This window comes from Dipodomys merriami, unplaced genomic scaffold (genome assembly GCF_024711535.1).
Source record: "Dipodomys merriami isolate MVZ:Mamm:240054 unplaced genomic scaffold, mDipMer1.0.p SCAF_5, whole genome shotgun sequence".
NCBI lineage: Eukaryota > Metazoa > Chordata > Mammalia > Rodentia > Heteromyidae > Dipodomys > Dipodomys merriami.
The window spans coordinates 19,921,715-19,946,237 of NW_027206068.1; the positions used below are offsets into that span (position 1 = coordinate 19,921,715).

At 33.1% G+C, this 24,523-nt stretch overlaps 1 protein-coding gene across 5 annotated transcripts in view; it reads left to right on the forward strand.

Moving 5' to 3' along the window:
* The window catches only part of Dgkb (diacylglycerol kinase beta), a 617,161-nt gene that overhangs the window by 115,526 nt on the left and 477,112 nt on the right, over nucleotides 1-24,523 (forward strand). For all 5 annotated transcript variants that reach the window (XM_069996159.1, XM_069996161.1, XM_069996163.1 and 2 more), the window contains exon 3: nucleotides 20,709-20,785. In XM_069996159.1, coding sequence (XP_069852260.1) covers nucleotides 20,709-20,785 — 77 coding nt within the window. The remainder of the gene's footprint in view (nucleotides 1-20,708; nucleotides 20,786-24,523) is intronic.

Here is a 24,523-nt window from a genome sequence, read left to right on the forward strand (position 1 = left end):
ACCAAGCACCGTCTGGGGTGGAAACCTCAAAGCTGCAAGGGAGTGGGCGGAGTCTCGCCTCGGCTCCCTACAATCCATCATTTGTCTATTTTTCTTACTGTGAAGAGATTCTGGACAATTTTGAAAATTATCAACTGGAGTGGTCAGGTTGATATTAGTAAGAGTAATACAGAGATAAATTCATATAATATAAATAAAATTACATTTTCATTTGCTAGGTTTATATTTCCTTTTACTAGGAAATTGAATGAAAAGAAAACAAATACTTCATTTAAAATCGAAAGAAAAGTACAATTTCCTGAAAATAAATTTTAAAAAAATCTAAATTTCTAATGGAGAAAATAAGAAAACTGTATGTAAAACTATTCAATCTACGTATATGAAAGAATATTCTATGTTCCTTACAAGGAAGATACAGTACTGAAAATAGACACATTAATTACATTATGAATTAATTCGTATTATAATAAACATCTTAGTGAAATTAAGAAATACGATATTGCAAAGGAAATGGATTTTAATGGTTAAATGAACAGAACAGTAACAGCAATTTTTTGCCTAAAAGGAATCAAGATGTGGAAAGCACCATATAAAATAATGTTTATTTTAATCATACTATCATGATATAATAGATAAATTAGTGAAGTAAGAACCATCCAATAGATTTGATATAAATGGAAACTTTATGATGAAGGTGTTATTAACAAAATTTTGAAAGAATATCTAGTCACCAATGGCTCATATTTGCAATCCTAGCTCCTCAAATAATTGAAGTCTGGAGAACAAAACCAGTAGTCCAAAGCCATCACAGGCAGAAAAGTCGGTGATGCCACCTTTACTGGGCTGCATGCCTGGCTTGAGTGTTAAGACCATGGCTCAGCCAGTAGGTCAAGTGAGTATGCGGTCCCAAGTTCAAACTCCAGTATCAAGAAGAAATAAATAAATAACAAAGAAGAGAAACAATTGAGCTGGCCAACTAAATCTCTACAAAAAAAATTTAAAAATGTTTACTATTGCTTTTCTCTCTTTCTGTCTATGTCTGTCTCTGTGTCTCTCTGTCTCTCATACACAACACACACACACACACACACAGAGGAACTGTAATATCTATTGTAATATAGACATATTGGGAAGGCACAATATTTTTGGACTGATACTAGGAAAGGATTTATTAGGATATACATAAGCTATTACAAATCATAGAAGGAAAATGAAGGTATGTCTAGTTTGAAATAAGAAGCTTCTTGTTAATATGAATTCAATGTTGAAAAAGTGCAAAATCAAATAACCAATAGGTGTACTAGTAAACACAACTAACAATGCATCATGCTCCTAAATACAAAAAGAACCTTTATGAGTCAGTAAGACAACTGTAAGGAATTTGATACAACACAGTTTCATATATTTAAAATAACAGGTAAGGTGCTCAGCTAAAGATCAAATGTGAAGATGCCAATTAAAGCTAAACAGGAGACACTGATCAAGATATATTACATTCATAAAATGCTTTGTTAAATGGTGACTCCTTCATAAAATTTCTTAAAGATAATAAAAATGAAAAAACAAAGTAGAAATATTTATAGATCAGTTATAATAACAATTGATAACAATTCACATTTGTGAGCCCATGAATGAAAAAAATGTGATGTTATAGAAGTATAAACTGAAATAATTATCTTTTGAGAGGAAATATTATAGAATTAGTACTTTCTTATAATATGAAAATTGATGTACACTAGGATTTAGCAATTATAAGTCATTTCTCTAATAAACTTCTGTATGTCTATATTCATCCACTGATGGATATATAATTTTAGAAACATTGTTTTATGACTGTAATATTTAAGCCACTAGAAAATTCATTAACAAAAGACTGCTAAGTGAATTACATTTATTATATAGCAGTGAAAATGCTTGAGCAAAAAATAGATTCATCCATACTATTATGTTCATTCCATGAACATAATTTTAAAACTATTTTTCAGAATAGTAAGTAATATAATCTGAATAACAGTAAATCTGTGTAAAAGTACCATTGTTTACGAATACACACATACCATAAATTAAGACAATGACAATCACAAACAGAAACTCATGGAATACTTACCTCTGAGTCTGCACTAATGACAGGAGTAGGGCACCAAAGCCATTTCACTACTGTTCTTGACATTGAAAGTTTAAATGCGATGTGGCTGTTAATTTGATTATTATCTTTATTCTTTTCTGTTAAATTTATAATTTTATGTGTAAGAAATATTTGCAGTAAAAAATAACCACTTACTATGAAAGAAATCAGTCTTTTCCATTCCTTAGTTGGATGCCATGATTAAATTATAGAATATGGCTGAGTGTTGTATCCAAAGCCTATAATCCCAGTTACATCAGATGTAGAGATTAGGAGAAATGTAGTTTGAGGTCAGCCTAGGCAAAAAGTTTGTGAGGCTCCACTTCAATCGATCCACATGTGGGGATATATACCTGTAATCCAATCTGCTTCGGAGCCCATATATAGGTAGATGGTGGTCCCAGGCCAAAATAGAACAAAACTGTAAAGGCCTATCTTAGCAATACCTAATGAAAAAGTAAAACAACAACAACAACAACACACAAAGGAGAGGATTGCTTACCAAGTTTAAGGCCCTGAGATCAAATATCAGTACTGCCAGGAAAACAAACAAAAACAATGAATCTATTAGTGCTTCAGTTACTTCTTGGAAAACAAGTTATTTTCATTTACATCCCTCATATTTACTTTGCACCAATTCTTTATAAATATGACTTTGTATGAGACCACAAGTAAATTTTTTCTCTTCACTTAAAGATAAGACAATGGAAGAATAGTTCCATGTACAAAGAAGTATAGTATAGAATCATTGATATGGAATATCAATTCTTTCTTTATTGTCATATAAACTTATGAAATGAGATTGATTAAGTAGCACAGCATTTAAAACTAGATTTTATTGTCATCTGTGTAGTACACACAAATCACTATTTTATGTGCTAGATGGTATTATGAAAAAACTAAGGAATTTAGTGATACTAATTTTCTTAAGATATTATGTATATATATAGAGAGAGATAGACAGACAGACAGACAGACAGATAGATTAGCTAGCTAGATAGATAGATAGATAGACATAGATAGATAGATAGATAGATAGATAGATAGATAGATAGATAGATAGATAGATAGATAGATAGACAGACAGACTGAGAAATGAAAAGTTTTGGACTGGGAATGTGGCTTAGTTGAAGAGTGCTTGCCTAGCATTCATGAAGCCCTGGGTTCAATTCCTCAATACCACATGAACAGAAAAAGCTGCAGCTCCAGTGGTAAAGTGCTAGCCTTGGCAAAAGAAAGAAAGAAAGAAAAAAAGAAAGGAAGAAAGAAAGAAAGGAAGAAAGAAAGAGAGAGAAAGAAAAGAAAGAAAGAAGGAAAGAAAGAGAGAGAGAATAAAAAGAAAGAAACTCTAAGAAAGAAAGGAGGGAGGCAGGGAGGGAGGAAGGGAGGGAGGGAGGGAGGGAGGGAAAGAGGAAGGGAGGGAAGGGAGAAAGGGAGAAAGGAAGGAAGGAAGGAAGGAAGGAAGGAAGGAAGAAAGGAAGGAAGGAAGGAAGGAAAGGAAGGAAGGAAGGGAAGGAAGGAAGAAAAAGAAAGAAAGAAAGAAAGAAAGAAAGAGAAAGAAAGAAAGAAAGAAAGAAAGAAAGAAAGAAAGAAAGAAAGAAAGAAAGAAAGAAAGAAAAGGAAAGATTTAGAGAATGTCCTAGTTGTTATCTTTATTTACAGATGAAAACCATCATCATTTTCATCATCATCATAGTTATTGCTATCATCAATACCATATCACCACCACCACCATCATCATCATTATCATCACCATTATTATCATAGTGCCCTTGAAAGATATTTTCCTGTTAACAAAAGTCTCCTAATTCTGTACCAGAATATTTTTTTGTTTAATCCTTCATCTTCACAGCATGATAATGAGTTCTCAATCACCCAGATACAATGCAAGTAAAACAGAACTTTTAATTCTTAGGTCTACTTAATTAATTCATAGTGACATGAAATCTATATTAATGTGGTATTTTTATTTGCTCATGTTTGTTATAGATTATATCACTCTTATATAAGCTTTGCTTCATATATAAATTATTTGCATGTTTTATTGACAAAACTCAGTCCTCAGTAGCAAAACATCAAATTAACTAGATTTCTCATCTTTTTTTTTTCCTTTTCAAAATAGTCTCAAATTTGGTGAAACCTTTGACGTATCTATGTTGATTTTAGGAATTTGGGCTAAGTGTAGAATGAAATGTGTTTCTAAGTTGTGAAAATTTTTCTTCCTTAAAAATCATAAGAGTCCTGTTGAAAAACAAACTTTACAACTTTGTCGATGGGGGGGTTGGAGGGGGGGAATGGGAAGGGATGGGAAGGGGAAACAAAGGAGGAGGCAACAATGCTTGATAAGAAATATACTCCTTACCTCTGTACGGTATTTTCACAATTAAAAAAAAATCAAGCAAAAAAAAAAATTAAGAGTAATAGCCAGGCACTACTGGCTCACGCCTGTAATCCTAGCTACCCACGAGGCTGAGTTCTGAGGACCATGATTCAAACCCATCCTGGGCAGGAAAGTCTGTGAAATTCTTATCTCTAAAAAACTACTAAGAAAAAAAGCCTAAAGTGGTGCTGTGGCTCAAGTGGTAGAGCACTGGCCTTACCACAAAGAGGCTCAGGGACAGAGCCCAGGCCCTGAGTTCAAGTTCCAAGACTGGCAAAATAAATAAAATTTAAAAATTAAGAGTAATAAAAAATTTACAGCACCTTAAATGCTCAATATGAGGATGGTTGTGTACAAATACATAGGAAATATTGTTAGAAAATAATATTGAGGGCATTGATATATATATATATATAATTATTAGGAAAATAGCTGTTTAACATATATGAGGTGAAAAATGTTCTGGCAATGCTTTATAGTCCCTAATCACATTTTTGTATTTTCTGATCCCAATTTTATAAATATTTCTTTATGTCTACTTATTTAAAAAATGTTCCAGGAAGATACCAATATACTGATTGTTGTGTTTGTTTTCATGCTTAAAAATTAAAGGTGCTTTTAAAAAGTATCCAACTGAGCCTGATGCCAATGGCTCATGTCTGTAATCCTACCTACAGGAGGTTGAGACCAGGAGGCTGAGCTCTAAGGATCATGGCTCAAAGCCAACTTAGGCAGAAAAGTCCACGAGACTCTTATCTCCCATTAACTACCACCAAAAAGGAAAAGGAAAAAAAAAGCCATAAATGGAGTTGTGGCTCAAGTGGTAGTGCTATTTTTATTGAGCAAAAAATCTCAAGGACAGCATCCAACCACTAAATTCAAGTCTCAGGACTAGCACACACACACACACACACACACACACACACACACACACACACACACACACACACGACTGATTTCTTTTTTTTGAAGAGCGTTAATAATAAAAAAATAAAAAAAATTACAATGATTTTGCTTCTAAACCAATTGACCCCTTCCTGCTTAAAAGCAAAGGAAAACATACCATGTAATATGAAATCAATCTGGACAATAATAGCCAAATTATGTAAAGCAATCTGTTATGGTAAGACGAGTAAAGCAGGGAAGGAAGAAACTGAATTTGAAGACAATATAATAAATTACTTTTCAAAAGTCTGACAAATTTAGATAAATTGGCTGCCAATTTCACTTAGTTGACCATCTGTCTTTATTAACTCAGACTTCCTTAGGAAATTTAATGATTTCTAAAAGACAGTGAATGTGACTATATAGATTGTAATATTGAAAAACATAGGATTGATATGCAATTGTAAATTGAATTAAGATTTAGACAGTATGTTCAAAGGCCCAGCTATTTAAAAGCCATTAATCAGTTAATATTATTTGTAGCAGTATTTAAAAAATACTGTTAAAATAATGAGTAATCATCAATGAATAGGGGGAAATAAGTTTTATTTTCTTTTGTTGGTTGTGGGACTTGAACTCTGAGCTTGTGCACTGTCCCTGAGCTCTTCAGCTCAAGGCAAGCATTCTGCGACTTGAGCCACAGCACCACTTCTGGTATTTTGCTGGTTAATTGGAGATAAGAGTCTCACAGACTTTCCTGTCCGGGATGGTTTTGAACTGGGATCCTCAGATCTCAGCCGCCTGAGTAGCTAGGATTATAGGCATGAGCTACATGTGCTCGGCAGAAACTTAAGAGTTCTAAAAATATTTTAAACAGTAATTTCTCTTTCATACTACCTTCTCTTGATTTTTTGTAATTTTATGTGTTTAAGTGGAATTAAGTATACAAGTGTTTTAGACTAATATTTTCTATGTGTCTAAACAAGATACTTTTGATAAAACTCTTGCAATTTAACAAGTGAGATTTAATTCTTAGGATTTCCCTTATTTAATTGGTACTTCTCTAGATCATCTCTAATTTTGGACAAAATGCTTTCATAGTCCTTCTCCATTATTGCTTATTACAGTGACAACTTCAAGATTCATTTAGTGCTTGAAAACCTTTTCAGCTCAATCTTTCACACAGGCCTTTCATTGGTCCTTGTTTGTCTCACAATTCTGGAAGCAAAGTTGAATATCCCTTACACAAGTAAAGAACAAGACCAAAGGAGCCAACTGGCTCGGAAGCCCATTTACAAAAGTCACACCTTTAAGAAAATGAGCTTAGTATCTAGGAAAGTTTCCCTTTGAATTAGGTGTACAAGAACTCAAGAAAAATGTGGATTCAAAAAAAAATATGTTACATTAGGTAGAATGAATCTGTTAATCAGATATTGCTTTTGTCATGATGTATGATGGGATGTAACACAAAAGAATTCACTTTGGATTTTACCAGTGTATGGATCCTTTCCATTGCTTGGGGATATCGTTTCTCGTTAGCTATAAACATCCTTAAATAGACTCCTCCAGTAATCTCCCTTAGGCAGAGGAAAGTTGACTATATCTTTCCCTGTCTTTCCCTATAGACATTTTACATTTTGCATTATAGACATGAAGAAAAGACCCCTTATATAGGCTACTTAATATTGAAGACTGTGATTTTTCAAAATTCATTAGAGCTTCTAATCCATTTATTTAAACTCCAGTGTCCTTATTTTATTTTATTTTTTACTCTTGTGGTCTCTTTGTGAATTTCCACTTACTTTGGGTTTATTGACTGTATACTTCTTAGCACTTCTATTTTCTGTTAGGCAATACATTCATGTTCATTATTTAAGCTTACTGCATTATCCAACATGTATTGAATAATATTAATTTTCTTCAGTGAGAAGCACCTGGATGTGATTATTTTTAATAAACATGAATCTCAACATATAAAAACCAGAATTTCTTAAGTAATAGTAAATATTTAAAACCTATATAAAACTCGACAAAAATTTGCATAACATAAACCACCAAATTACTTAGTGTTTCAAAAATTATTTCATGTTTTGTATATATATTAGTGCTTACATATGCAAAATCTAATAATGCTGCCTTGTAACTATGTGTATTACATACAAATTACATTTTCTTCCTAAAAAATGAAGAATACATATGGTAAAAACAATGGATAAAAGTAATTCTTCAAGAAACAGCATAATCAACAAGCAAGGTTTTTCTTTGTTTTTTTAAATTTGTTTTTAAGCACTGAATTCCAAGTGAGGTTCAATGATAAATAGAAAAAGACGAAAGATGTAGTCCGTACTATTGCTTAAGTGTTATTGTAAAAATTTCCTTCAAATACTTGTGCTTTCTTTTTTTCAAAACAATAAATATGAAGTATAATAAAATTGCATGTAATTATATCTATATTTTCATTGCTCAATACAGGACATTGTGCCTCTCTGCAAGATAATGATAGTTGGTTTACATAGCTTTGATCATAATAATCTTGGAAGTTCAATGACGAACCATAGAATTTTTTGTTTGCTTCATGTTTTATTATGAAGCATAGGCCCTTCCTGTAACTCAGTTGATCAATTAAGTGCTTTCTTGCTGTCAGGTGCATTAAATTATTTTTTATTAGAGCAGAGTCATTTTTATTCATATCTACTAAGAATACAACATCATCAATATCAGGGAATATGCCTTCCAAGTTGCCAATATCTTTTGGCTTCAATAATAACCATGATATTGGGAGACATAAAAATCATTTGGATATCATCTCATAATTAGCAATACTAGCAGGATGTCCTGAAATCCTTCCAGGAGGTTGCTGGAGAAATCAGAAGAGCTGTGTTTGCAAAATGTTTTTTTTTTTCTTTTTTCTTTTTCAATTGGAGTTTTATGGACTGATGACAGGAAGAGTGTCATATGAGAGTTGAATCCTTTCTGATCATTTAGGCATTGGAGTTTGCATTTGCTTTAGTGTTCACCCAGAGCTATGATCTCCCTGAACTCTTTGTTCCCAAACAATGATCAGGTGTGGGAATAACGAGAATGAACATTTTTTTATGAACAAAACTTTTTCAATGGGCATGGCCAGCTAGGTCTGGAGGAGACTTTCTTAAAGTCTAAGTCCTTGCTACCCAGTTCTTTTACTTCTTTTTTCTTCCTCTTATTTTATCTGTCTTATTTAGCATGGACCTTTTTTAAAAAAAAATAAATAAATACCAGTTTTTAGTGTGCTTTCCAGAGAACTAAGCTAACATGCCAATACAGAAAATGTTACCAAATTCTTTTAAATTTTTTTAATGCAGAAATGCTTGAATAGTTTTGATTGATGATCCCATCAATTTTCTCCTAAAGCTAGCATCTAGTGAGTTAAATTGTATTAAAAAAAAAAAGATATTATCAAGCCAAACCTCTGGTAACTAAGAGTGCCTTCATTTAGAAAACCAGTTTTTGTTTTTTGTTTTTGTTTTTTTTAATTGTGAAAATACTGTACAGAGGGATTACGATTACCTGGGCAATATAATGAGTACATTTCTTATCAAGCATTGCAGCCTCCTCCTTTGTTTACCCTTCACATCCCTTCCCATCTCCCACTCCACCCAACCCTCCTCCCCCCAACCAAAGTTGTAAAGTTCATTTTCGACATAATGACTTGTACATCTCATTGTTGCAATGGGTCCACCTGTATCCCTATTTAAACGATTTGTTTTTCCCCTTCCCCTCCACAAATTATACCGACATCAAATACAGTGAAAGCAGGGGTTATACTATGGGGGAGGGACATACAAAACAACAAAGAAATAATCTTATAAATGTGTTAGAAATAATCACATGAAAGAAAAAAATCATTTGGATACATATCTTAGGGTTCATTTCCCTAACATCAAATTAACTGACCTTTTCTGCTTGACTCATACATATACTAGTTATTGCAAATAAGGGAAACCATGGAACCTATGTTTCTTTGGGTCTGGATTACTTCACTTAATATAATTTTTTCGAAGTCTTTCCATTTCCTAACAAATGGGAATGTCATTCTTTCTGATGGAGGCATAGAATTCCATTGTGTATATATACCTCATTTTCTTGATCCATTCATCAACTGAGGGGCATCTGGGCTGGTTCCATATCTTAGTTATGGTAAATAAGGCTGCAGTAAACATAGTCCTGCTGGTAGCTTTAGTGTGGTCTTGTTTATGAACATTTGGGTAAATGCCCAAAAGTGGGATTGCTGGGTCATAGGGGAGCTCTATGTGGAGTTTTTTGAGGAACTTCCATACTACTTTCCAAAGTGGTTGAACAAGTTTACAGTCCCACCAACAATGCAGTAAGGTTCCCTCTGTCCACAACCCCTCCAGAATCTGTTGTTATTAGAGTTCTTGATTATAGCCATTCTAAGTGGGGTGAGGTGGTATCTCAATGTTGTTTTGATTTGCATTTCTTTTATGGCTAGGGAGATTGAGCATTTCTTCATGGGTCTAATGGCCATCTTTCTTTCCTCTTCAGAGAAGTTTCTCTTTAAATCTTTAGCCCACTTATTTATTGGGCAGTTGTTTCTTTGAAGATTTGTTGTTGGGGAATTAAATTTTTTGAGTTCCAGGTATATTTTAGATATGAGACCCTTGTCCATTGTATGGCTAGTGAAGATCTTCTCCCAATCCGTCGGCTTTTTTGATCTTGCTAGCTATGTCCTTTGCCATCCAGAAGCTCTGCAAAGTCATGCAATCCCATTTGTCCAACCTTCCTTTGATTTGTGGTGTTTCTGGGTCTCTATTAAGAAAATTTAGGCCTGTTCCAAGGAGACTTACGGTTTCTCCTATTCCATCCTGTAATGTTTTCAGAGTGTCTGCTTTGACTCTGAGGTCTTTGATCCATTTGGAGTTGATTCTGATGCAGGGTGATAGATAAGGATCTAGCTTTAGTTTTCTACAAGTAGTTAACCAATTTTGCCAGCACCATTTACTGAAGAGGCTGTTTTTCCTCCATTCTATTTTTTTAGGCCCCTTATCGAAGATTAGATGGCTATAGGTCTGTAGGTTCATTTCTAGGTTTTCAGTTCTATTCCATTGGTCCTGAGGTCTGTTCTTGTGCCAGTACCAAGCTGTTTTGATTACTATGGCTTTATAGTAGAGTTTGAAATTTGGTATTGATATTCCTCCAGCTCTGTTCTTTCTGTTGAGGATCGTTTTTGCTATTTGGGGTCTTTTATTCTTCCATATGAATTTTTGGTTTGCCTCTTCTATTTCCTTGAAGAATGAGGTTGGAATATTGATAGGTATCGCATTGAATTTGTAGATAGCCTTGGGAAGTATTGCCATTCTCAGGATGTTAATCTTTTCAATCCAGGAGCATGGGAGTTTTTGCCACTTTCTAAGTTCTGTTTTGATTTCCTTTTTCAAGTTTTTAAAGTGTAAACCAGTTTTTGTAAATGCAATTAAGTCACAAATCTCAGGCCATCATCTTGAATTTAAGGTGGACTGCCCTTGAATCCAGTGGCAACTGGTCTTCATAAAACATAGAGAGAATGAGGTCTGAGGCAGAGGGCTTCTTGAGTCTACAAGGCAAGTAACACCAAGAGATTCTAGCAGCTCCTAAAACTTAGTGGACAAGAATGGGACAGTTCCTCCCTCTAAGACTTCAGAAAGAACTAACCCTATGATAATTGACTTCCCACTTCTGGGCTACGGACCTAAGAGAGAATAAATATTGTTTGTTTTAAATAATCAAATACGTAGTTATTTTTATTTTTGCCAACATCAAGGAGTGTTAACTCTGGACGCTTTGTGTTCTTGGTAACTTTTTAAATTCAAATAAATGTATAAGATGGTGTTCACTTAAAAGAAAAAACTTAAAAGAACAATGTTCCCCTGATGGAGATTTCTTGTGTAGTTGAATCCTGTCATTCTCTGTATGAATAGGGAAGCCTCCACTCACACAAACTGCACATGCCTGATTTTAATACCTGAATTGTTACAGGAACAGCAGTTCTCTCAGGCCAACTCAGTCTTGTTCATAAGTATATACCTTTATTTAATCATCACCACCCATGGCCGTTTTTTAAAAATGTCTTCAAATGTGCTTGGAATGTGTGGAAATTTCTTTGGTCTTATCAGATGAATACCTGAGATCCAGCGAAGATGGGTCAAGAGGCCATTCTTCTCAAGCAGCCAACACCTTGAGCTGGCACTGATGCAGGTTTTTACTGATAGTAAAGTATTGCAGTTTGTTGAAAGCTTTTACAGTAAGAATGTAAGAATGTTGACTCTGAGAGATCCTGTTTCACGAAACTATCACCAAAGATACCCCTTTGTATGTGATCTGACAGAGATATTCTCAATATTAGAGAATCTCATATCTGGCAGGGAGGTTCTCAATGTTAGAGGGAAAAGAGGTGGTCATATTCTAAGATGAACCTATAGCAATCAGAGGACTACGGTCTAGAAGCAAGTCTGTGAACTAGTGGTTATGTGTATGTTGTTATTTCTCTTTGTCATTTAGCTTTCTCAGCCTTTTGAGATGGTAAATACCTCATGTTACATAAAGCCATAATAATAACCTGGTACTTTTCTCTCATTTTCGATCAGAATTCATGATTTCGCAGTTTTATGTTCTTTTTAGATTTATGAGCAAATTTAATTTTTTACAGTGTGTACACGAGTGCGAAAGGGTACATTTTTTTTTTGCTTTCTCACTTTACTGAATATTGTGTTTATTTCCAATGTACAGAGAACTGGAAATTTATTTTCCATTTAGAAACTAATTGGAAAATTTAGTACTTTTGTATTGTTCTAAAACAGGATGCTATTAGCACTGTGACTAGAGAATACAGTATTGTTGCCAGCCCGATGGTTTCTCAGTTCTTGTTTTACCACCCACACAAAAGCTCAAAAAATTGGATACAATTGCCATCTTCTGAAATAGTGTGGGTTTAAAATGTTTTAATAATGTGCATATTCAAAATGATAACTTCTAAGTGCATTTCATTAAATGTTTTGATTCAATACCATTGCCCACGAGAAGAAATTTCCCATAACAAAAATTTTAAGTTGGCATAGTTTATAATACATACACACATAAAGCCTATTAGCTTACATAAGTTATACAGGGGTTATTTCCATGTGTCATTTCTGCATATGTTTACAGTTGATTCGCATCAGTCTGATCCCCTCTATCATTCTCTTTCCCTTACGTTACATTTTTTGTTGTTGAAAGAAAAATGGAAGTTTAAAGTACCTCAATTAAATCTTTCATAAAAATTGATAGTTGCTATTGCCTCATGCCTGTAATCCTAGCTACTCAAGAGGCTGAGATAGGAGGATTGTGGTTTGAAACTATCACAAGCAAGAAAGTCCATGAGATTCTTTTCTCCAATTAACCACTGAAAAAGCCAGATGTGGAGCTGTCACTCAACTGGTAGAGTGCTAGTCTTGAGCAAAAAAGCTCTGGGACAGAACACAGGACCTGAGTTCAAGTCTCAAGACCAGCACATACCCACCTCTCCCCCACCCAACACACACAAATAACCTAAAACAAAGGTACAAAAGTTATGATAAGTACCAGAAGTCAGTTCTAGATAAAAATATTCATCATGTCCCAACTCCCAAAGCATTCAAAAGCTCAGAGGATGTGATTGTTTTTTTCCTCATTAATACACAGCCATACTGAAACTGAGAAACATGTTAAATAAAGGTTTAGATTATGCGCTTATAATCTGTCATTTAAAAACGTGATTTATAAAACTGAAAAAATGTATATGATAGGAATGTGTTTTATATGTTAATGAATTTTTGTTAACAGTGGAGTACATCATGGTTTTCTCATTGCAACTATGATTACTAGTGTTTTGTTTTGGAACAAACAAAAACAGGTTTTTTCATGAGCCACAATTGAAATGTATTTCCAGAACATTTCTTTTTTCACTTATGCTGTATAGTCTTTTCTTTGTGCTTTACCCTAAATATACAGTATGAATAATTTAATGTTCTTCAAATTCATTTATGCTATAACTATTTGAAATAAATAAAATATGAAAAATTGAATGTTCTTTGAGCTATGTACATAAAGCAATACATATATTTTATGTGTTTTCTAGATCTGTTTTAAAAATATAACCTTAATCCTAAATAAAATAAAGCACTTTTTAAAGTAACTATGAGATTCTTTTGTGTTTTGTTATTTTATTAGAATAATATTTTTGTTATCTTTAAGTACTTGTAATAAAGAATTGCAATTCAACAAATTGATGTATAAGTACAATGTCATCCCTTCCATTATTTTCCCCTCCCTCTCAATGATTTAGTTTTTAATTTTGCAAAAAAAAGTAGACATGATGTTTAAAATCTTATTTGATCAAAGGAGGCCAATATTTCTATGTACTAAAACTGGAAAAAATAATATTAAGTGAAGTAAGCCAGGCCCAAAGAAACATAGGTCTCATGGTTTCCCTTATTTGCAATAACTAGTATATGTCTGGGACAAGCAGAAAAGGTCAGATAAGATGATGTTAAGCGAAATGAAAACAAGATAGGGACATAAGTGGTTTTTTTCTTTCTTGCTATTGTTTCTAACATATTTATAAGGTACCATGTGATTTTTGTTGCTTTATATGTCCCTCCACCACAATATAACACCTGTTTTCACTGTATTTGACATTGGTATGATTTGAGGAGGGGAAGGGAATAAATAAAATGTTTAACTAGGGATACAGATTGATCCATTGCATCAATGAGACGTATAAGACACTATGTTGAAAACTGAACTTCACAATTTAGGCTGGGTGGGCGGTGGAGGGGGTTGGGGAGTTGGGGGGAGTGTAGTTGAGGATATGGAAGGGATGGTAAGGGAAAAACAAAGGAGTAGGCAACAATACTTGATAAGAAATGTACTCATCACCTTGCTCATGTAACTGTAACCCCTTTGTACAGTATAAAAATTAAAATAATAAAATTATATGAACCAAGTAAATAAAAGTCATAGATTTCTAACTGGCTATCTTGGACAATTTCTAAGATTCTCTTGGTTCTTTTTCCAAAGTAAAGATAATAAGCTTAAGTCATGTAAAAAAGTACATTCTTCTTTAAACTCTTTACTTGAGTGATTTCAGCTGTATAGTTTTAAACAAGTAATTCTTTCTGTGGAAACATATTTGGTGAAATCATTGTGAATTTTAATTATTATTATTATTTTTTTGGGTCCGGTTGTGGGGCCTGAACTCTGGGCCTGGGCGCTGTCCCTCAGCTCTTCAGCTCAAGGCCAGTGCTCTACCACTTGAGCCACAGCGCCACTTCCGGCTTTTTTCTTTTTGCTTATGTGGTGCTGAGGAATCGAACCCAGGGCCTCAGGCATGCAAGGCAAGCACTCTACCACTGAGCCACCTTCCCAGCCCCATTGTGAATTTTAAATTCACTAACAAAGATACACTTTAAAGCATTCTACATAGAAAGCTATAAGTAATGCTGTTAAGTATAATCACTGCATTAATCTAATATAGATGTTAAGACTGTCATTATGAGATATTCATGGAAGAATAAGTTTTTACTATAGGATCCTGAAAGGTTTTTTTTTTAAATGTTATAGATAAGTAACAACCAATAGTATATTTTGACTTTATCTGAGACTGAAGGAAACCCTAGAAAAAAAACATCATGAACAAAGAAAGAGATCCGTTCTCACAGGATGCTTTGGTAATTGGATGGCTGGATATTGAATTTTAAATTTGAAAAGTATAAAAATAATTGGGGTTCTAAATATTCGTGTATGATTTGTACTTCCCTGTGTTGCCAAGAAGGTTAAGTTTGTACTTACATCTTTCAGAAGGTGAAAGGGAAGTTTTGAAGAGAAGTGGTATGTCAAGAGTCATTTCTAGGATGGAGAAAGGGATAGAGACATTAGATATTAGACCCTTTTCCAAACACAACATTGTAATTTCCATATCATTATTTAAATTTTAAATACTACAATGCTAAGCCACAGACAGGATAAAAATGTGACCAGGACATCGGGTTAACATTCTGGAGTCAAGAGTCAAGTCCAAATATCCAGCTTTATATTTCTTTATTATTCCAAAGTACATTCTAGGCTAATTTGATGAGTAGTTGTATCTTGTAGAATAAAAAAGCAAAGAGACAATGAAATCACAAAAGTTCATTTATACTCTAACATATGTTTACAGAGATGTTATGTATACTAAGAATGTTTCATTTATCATGTACAAATGAGTAGGACTCATTAGGTATTTTATAAATATTTCCACATGCTCACATGTTTTGCTTTCTTAAGAGTTCTAACTTAAGTGTTAGAACATTGTAAAACTAAATCATTGAATATTGAGCATTTAATTTTTATTGAATAATTTGTTAATTCTCAGACCATTTAATTTTCAGACTTATTCACATGACTCTGCCAACATGAAAGATTTCACAGGACGTGGGTTCTTTAGAGTTCATGGAACTTCTCAGGCATCACAGCAGGAGATAAGGGGCAAGAGAAAATCGACTTTCTCAGCTCTGATATTCATTTCTTGACCTATTACTTAACAAAGATGTTTGCTGAGTAGAATGACTCCTATTTTGATACTTGGTACCAACTCCATTCTTCAGTGATGCTTATGGTGGTAGAAAATATAACCCCAAATAAATTCATTCTCTTTGATGTGGTTATTACTATTAAGTCACTTCTGGGAATATTGATATTGGAATCTGTTAGCCAGTGGGTATCCATATGGTACTTCAAGTCTTTTGTTCTACTGACCAAGCATAGCAGCTCTGGAATTGTGTCATAGAAGTGCTCCCAAGTTTGAATCCTTTACTGTTTACTAGGAGACTCAATTATTTTCATTGAGCATTCATCCTGGACCATATTCCAAAGATTAAATAGCTGTTTGGACTTGGCTTCTGAGCACCTGGCTGCCTAGCACTTAATTTGCCAATCTTCCTGGTCACTAGACCTTTATCCTATTACAGATATGTATTAACTGTGAATTGATCTTTCAGCTCACAACTGCCTGGCTGCCTGCCTGGATTTCTCAGTATTGCTGAGCCCAGATTCTGTCATTGTGCTCTTTTACTTGAACCTTTGTTACTAGCTGTGATGTGACTTATACCATATTTTACCTGTAGGCTTGTCATCTAAGTGTCACTTCCTTAGTGAAAATTTGTCTTGTCCTGAAGGGCAGGTCACACCCAGACCTGGATCCATTCTGCTTTTTTTTTTTTTTTAACTTTTTTCCCCCAATGTTGTTTTTTACAGAACATAAGCCAGAGTGGCATAAACAAAAATAAAAGAATGTTTACAGTGATGTATGGTAGGGAAAAAATGAAAATTAGCTAAATTGCAAAATAAGACATGCATGTAGTTTCATAAATTTAAAGAATAGTGGTAGAAATTTCATAGCACAGTGCAACTGAAAATCCAAGAAGACAGGTAAACTGCATGAAGGAATTCTGCTGAAAGGTTACAGATTTCTGTGTCCCTGTGGTGTTTCACATCAAAATTCCCATCTTCAGAAAATTGTCTGAACAAGTCAAGTGCTTAGTCTTGGAGAAGCAGAGCCCATGAAATGTTATTGAGACAAAAGTAGAAGAAGAAAATGTTCCGAATAGATAGGAAACCATCATGTCAAGATGCAGGAATTGAACTTGAGAATTAGAAAAGGAACAAGTTGAATTAACAGTGAGTCATCTGAATATGAATTCAATTGCCTCAAATCAAGATTATAGTTGAGCCCTAGTTCTCGGAAATAAGAATCAAGTGTATGAACATTTTTGGCTCTTGATGTAGGTCATAATCTTTTTTACCAGGAATAATCCAGTATAAATCAATTAGACCAATATGCCATTAAAATGTGATGCAGATAATTTTAACAGCTTGTACTCTTCCTGAAACATTTATGAATTGCTGAATACCTTATTTACTCTTAAGGAAACCTGAAATGTAAGGGCTAACCTTAGGCAATGCCTTCAAAATTCTCTGGAAGCTTATAAATAAGAAACCCGTGGAGTATTTTTCCCACCTTCATTTTATCATTGGGCTATGATATAGTCAATATCAGCATTGCTATTGGGACTTGATATTGTAGAATGTGTACAGCAGTGTAAGTTTGACTTCGTAGCCTTACATGGATGACTACATCTGCATTTGAAAGAAAAAAAATAAAAGGTTTCTCCTAAAGACAGTAACCTTATCATCTACAAAGATGACTGCAGAAATAAGAGATGAACTTACTTTTGTATTTTTACATTTAAATTTATAAGTAAAGGTTTATTTCTACATGAGTATGTTTTATTTATTTATTTTTATTGTCAAGGTGATGTACAAAGGGGTTACAGTTATGTAAGTAAACACATTTTTTGTCAAACTTGTCACCTTTTCCCTCATTCCCACACACACCCCTCATTCCCAAGTTGTACAGATCATTTCCAACATATTGTCTTCTGAGTATCCCTGTTGCATTGGTCCCCCCCTTGTCCTTTGTTTCACCATTTTGTTGTTCCCACTACCTTCTCTAATTCAGATAAATGTATATACAATACCTGGGTACCAAAATAAAATACAGTGACAACAGGGGCTAGACCATAGGAGGAAGAACATACAAAAGAAACAAGAAATCACATAGTACATTAAAAACAACAATAACAACAAAAAAACCTCTTGTTTCCATGTCTTGGAGTTCATTTTGCTAGATACTTTTTACACAGAGTCTCACTTTGTTCCCATATCCATATCCATGCTTCTCATTGTAGGTAGAATGATGGGCTCTAGGACAGGCCTAGAACTTTTTTATTGTGAAGGTGATGTACATAGGGGCTACTGTTACATAAGTAAGGTAATGAGTACTTTTCTCAAACTTGTTACTCCTTCCCTCATTTTTCTCCTACTTGCCCTGCCCAATTCCTCACCTTAAGTTGTACAGATCATGTCCAACATATTGTCTTGTTGCATTGGTTTTCCCCATTGTCTTTTGTCTCACCATTCTTTGTTCCCCTTCCCTAATTCAGATAAACATATAGTATTAGTTTCTGAGAAGATACATGTCTCAGCAATCACCATATTTTGTTGTAATTCAGGGATTAATTAAATCGATGTAATCCCAGTTTGTTACAGTAGGGCTAAAATGAAAACCAGAGGTTTGCATGTGCTAAACCAGCTCTTAACCTCAAGCTGAATCGCAATATTTATTACAATTCTAGTGTTTCAACATTTTAATAAAACAGAAAGCAGTGCAAAAATGAAAACATACCATTTCTGTCCTACAGCAATTTAAAATGTAGCAGGAGATGTGGCAATCTATTAACTCTGATTACAGACAAAAAGTGCTAGTAAAGTATTTACTGAAAAATAAATTTATAGGAAGATGTATACATTTCAAGCAGAAAAATATGTACTATACAGAATTTTAACACAATAAACAACTCAGTTAAAATTGGTCAAAGGATCTGAGAAGACATTTCTTTAAATAATATTCAAGTAGCCAATAAGTATAATGAAAGATGTTCAACATTATCAGGTAATCAGCAAGTAAGTAATAAGGTGCAAAACCAAATCACTGAAAATCCATGGGTGATAATTTTTTAAAAAGATTTAAAAAACTAAAATGGAATCAATGTGGGAAATTATACCCTTTACCAATTAGTGATGGGAATGTAAAATGGAACAGCCTTTGTGAAAGTCCATTTAGCAGTTTCTCAAACAGTTTGAACATGGGATTACTATATGATTGAGAAATTCTATAGCCATAAACACAAACATACAACCATATAACACAAAACTTGTACATTTGAATATTCAAAATATTAATCCAAACCTAGAAATAACCTAAGTGAATATTTACTGATTTTAAAAAGTAATTTAACAATACAATGGAGTATTCAATAGTTTGTACAACAGGAAGGATGTGCTGATATATGCTACAAGAAGGATGAAATCTAAATATTCTGTGCTCAGGGAAAGAAATCAGACACAGAGCAATATGTGAATCTCTTTATATGCAATGCCCAGAAAAGGCAAATCTGTGGACACAAACAATAGATTAATTGTAATCTGGTTCTGATAGGAAGATAGAATAGGGAAGTGATGGAGCAATGGATAATGTGAGAGTTTGGTATAACAGCAAGAAAATACTGAATCATATACTTCAAATATTTGCAATAGTTAATATTATGTAATGTGAACTTTATTCCAAATGAAGATACTTTCACTTCAAAAAGATATGCAATTCATATATAAAATAAATGAAAGATATTTACATTTGAAATGTTAGTTCACAAAATATAGTTTATATGTTTCTTATACAGGTATACAAATCATATATACAGTAGGTGAGAGAGCCATATATTCTCAGTGAGAGTTCACAAAATGTAGGCACAGTATACTTGATCTAAACTAAGAGTGAACTTTTCAGTAGGAAATTAGATTTTTGAAAAGTGAGCTATTTTATGCTAGTTCAAGTACTATTGAACCTTGGGAAAAGGTAGAACAAATCACAAGTTAAAATAAAGTGCTAGGAAATAATTACTCATACTCTCATAAATGAAAATATATGTATTTTCTAATTTTTAAAGTATGTTCACTGGACTATTTAGGTGATTTATTTGTATTTGTTAACAATTATTTGTACATGGTAGATCTGAGATTGCTTGATCAAAAATTATCTCTGAAAATACTATTTTAGCAAACTGCACATATTTTAATTCTAATAATATTTGTTAGTTTATAATATTATTTTAACATTAGCACAGTATTATTTTGTCATCACCCAAATGCAATAAAAGGCAATATGAGTGATTTTATTATTTAATGCAATATTATACAAAAAATATCAACTAGAAGTTTTGACATGATTGATTGGTTTCTTTCTTTTTGTTTTAAAGTAAGTTCATTTAATTGATTTAGATGTTACATTATCAAAGAAAAAACAGTACCTATTTATTTATTTCCACATTAATTCACACAACAGTTGGTGGCAACATTCTTAAGCAATAACTTTTGTTCTACTGTTCTTTTTTTCCCCATTTTTTTGTCAGGATGTGACTCAGTAATTTACCATTATTTGCCATTTCCTGATTAAACAGCTTTTAGAAAATGTTGAAGAATGTTGTATATGTTGATCTATAAAATTTGGTTTTCCATTGGTGATATTTTATCTTTTTATTATTCATGTTTTGCATCTTTCTATGTGGGCTATATAAATATAATAAGCATATATAACACTTTGTGAGCATATATAAACACTTTGTATATTTCTTTTTGAGCATATATAAACACTTTGTATATTTCTTTTTGTAGATTCAACAAAGAAGTTGAAAGATGTTCTGGAAGAATTCCATGGTAATGGGGTGCTTGCGAAGTACAATCCTGAAGGGGTAAATCTTTTTCCTATCAGTTTTGTCTGTATGCTCAGAGAGAAGAATTTCTTCATGAAGCATTTTTAAAGATATGTATATGTGTATATGAACTCATACATTCATATAAATATATTGCAGTATATATACACACATGTATATGCACATTTACATATATGTATGTATTTACATATATGCATATACATGTATGTATATGTCTCACCATAAACAATCCTATGCCATACATAAGCAAAATAGAATTCATAGTAAAAAATAGTGCTGTTTTGGAAGAAATGTCAAATGTAGTACATTTTTCACTCAAAATTTTCTCTCAAATAACCATGCCTCTATAGTATGTGCTTGAAAAAATGAATATTATTATAATATAGAGCCAAGAGTCCCGTTTGTCTAGAAGTCAGGAAATAAAATCACATAGAGGAAAAGGAAGATGCCTCTCACTCTATGGTATGTAGATTAAAACTCAAAATGGACCTTAGTGTGGAGCACAGGGATTACTCCTTTCAGACAATTATTCCTTTGAACAAAGAAAGATTTGTAATGAGTATAACTGGCTTGTCAACTTAAGGAGCTGCCATTTCTCACCCTATCTATTATTTGTAAACTTTTGAGTTCCTGAAATTATTTCCTTATAGAAACTTGCCTAACTTATGAGTTACTTTTGAATGCCATTACTTTTATGAATTATTTTACTTTCCCAATTATTTGTCAAGTTACCTTTGAGTTAATGTTAGTTGAGAAACAGGATATTCTGAAAGTTTGAGCATCATTAGCTTTAGTTCATTTGAAGCTTCACCAGCAGGTATTTTGTGCTGTTTGGAAATAAACTGACCCTCTGTCTAAAAAAGACAATTTTGTTTAAATGTGTCATCAAAATAGATTCGTTTACAGATTAAATCATAATTTCTTATTTATTCCCATTTTCATTTTTTTCATATTTGCAAGTTTGTACTTCTCTAGATTATGTTGAAAATAATTTTAGTTATTCTAGGCCATTCTCTGAACTCTAATTCAAAGCATGCACAATCTCATAAATTCATATCATAATTTCTCATAATTAATTATATTTTAGGTAATATTTTATTTAGATTTTTACTCAGTTAATTTTTATGTGTTTTTTGTTTGTTTTGTGGGTTTTTTTGGTGGGGTTTTTTTGCAAGGCATTACTATACATCCCAGGCTGATCTGAAACCTGCAATCCTTTTGTTGTAGTCCTTTCATTGCTGGGATTAGAGATAGGACCAATTTCATGTCATGTTTTCTTACTTTACTTCATATTATTATAGTTTCAAAAACTAACCTATGGTTTCTATTCTTTTTTTAATTGCATATGTTTACTGACTATTATGATAGGAAACCATGGTGATTTAAAAATCATTAATAGTTTACTATAACACGTAAATGGCATGCATTTCCCTCACATTTTATCTTCCTGAATGCTAGAGAGAAAAAAATGGTAGAGAGAAAAGAAGTAATCGTGGCAAATAAACTTGCAGGACTGGAATTTTCTAAGTACAAGGAAGCAGAGGAAGAAAATCAACTTCTTAAATTACTATAAACCCAACAAATGCCATTAATCTTATCACAGTATCAGTTTTAAAAAAATCATTATTAGTCCTGCTCATGCCTGTAATCCAATCCACTCAAGAAGCTGAGATCTGAGGATCTTGATTCAGGGCAGGAAAGTCTATGAGAGAAGTGGACTTTAGGTCAAAATGGTAGTGCACTAGCCTTGAGTGAATGGGCTCAGGGACAGTGTCCAGGCCTGTGCTCAAGTCCCATGACTGACAAATTAAAAATAAAGAACAAAGAAGAAAAACATAGAAAATCTACTTTTTTATAATCTCCATATAGAGATTAAACATGTTTTCTCCCTGAAGAAATCCATCTGGAAACTGACTTTATCTCCGTTGTGGTTGACACAATGATTTATTTATGGCTTAATATCACTGTGTATTATCTGTGGCATGAGGATCATCAACAATCTTATGATGCATTTATCAATCACTTTTATATAGACTTCCTAGTTCATTGTTAGACATAGAGCCTTTTAAAAATTATGCTGTCTTCCCATGTATGTAGATTATATTAAATATATTATTAAGACAATGTAGCTACTCAGGAGGCTGAGAACTGAGGATCACAGTTCAAAACCAGCCTGGGTAGGAAAGTCTGAGAGACATTCATCTTCAGTTAACAACTAGAAAAGTAAAAATTGGAACCATAGCTCAAGTAGTAGAGAACTAGCCTTGAGCACAAAAGCTCCAGGACAGTGCCCAGCCTGTGAGTTCAAGCCCAAGACTGACAGTACCTAGCCTGTGAGTTCAAGTCCAGGACTGACACTCTTCCTTCCCCTGATAATAGACACCTGAAATGCAGAAAGCTAGATGTTATTGTTCCCCTAGTAGTCCAAAATTCAGATGGAAATAAAATACTGATCTTAATATTTTTTAAGAATCTTTACTCAGGAGAAAAATTTAAAGCTTATATAATTATTTTAAGAACAAGTATATGTGTTATAAAAGTCCATGCAAAACAACTAGAATATCTCTTTGAAGTGTGACTCAATGGTTGCTTCCTTGCCTAGGAGGGGTAGAGCCCTGAGTTCAAACCCTAGTACTGCCTAAATCAATGAGTAAATAAACAAATCCTACAATATTGATCATGGAACCAAAAGTTCTGAGGTTTATTTTCATAAAACTTATTTGAAATATATGAAAGAATTCCAAGTGTTCAGTTTGTGCAGTTGAGTTAAAAGATGAGTTTTAAAAGTTGTTTGTTATGGATAGCTACTTATTGAGAATCTGTTATATTAAAAAGTAGAAAAGTGACTAATTCTATCTTACTTTTAAATAGATAATACCTTGTTTTCTAAAACAAATAGGATTTGTAACATCCATATAAAATGCATTTGCACAAAGTGAATAAGGTAAATATCCCTTAACTTTAATTTTCTCCTGTAAATTAAACTACTTCAGTGGGAGAAGCATCATTTTGCTTTTAATTCATTTGAGTTATTGAATTAAAAAATATAACTTTATTTAAAAAATATAATCTGTTTGGTCTTTCACATTTGTATCCCTTAAAGACATTTTAATAATTAATCCTTGAAAAAGTGAGTAGGAGAAATAAAATCAACAGTTCTCTCAGAATAAACATCATAGAAAGGACTGAGATTTCTAAAGCTATATGGCAAACTTTTCAAATAAACTTGTTTCTAAGATTACCCACATGAAATCCTAATGATAACTGATAACCACCATCATGTTGGTCAAAGTGCATTGTACACAGAAATAGTTAAGTTGAATTGGGACCTTTTTGTAAAATTACTTAAAGAAATTAAAAAAGGAATAATTAAAAAAACTACCCTTAATTTCCTAGAATCCCAGCTTAAAACTGATGGCCTTTATTCTTTACTGCATTGATGAGGCCAGAATGAGTACAACGTCCCTCATAAATAAGTAGAATAGGAGCAAGGAAAGATACTGAACAACACAAGAGCCAAATTTCCTATTAGCCTTAAGTAAAAGAATGTAAGTATTCCTATTCCTATTCCTATATGGTCCAGTAATAGTAAGAAGACATTCAGAAAGCACAGGACAAATAAAGATCTCAAAGAGAGTAGTGGAATTTGGTATAAGAGAAAGAAGAGTCTGGTGTTGCATGAACTGTTTCTCTCCATTCCTCTTTTCTTTCTTTTCTTTTTTTCTTTGTCTTGGGTTTTCAATTGAGAACAAGTTG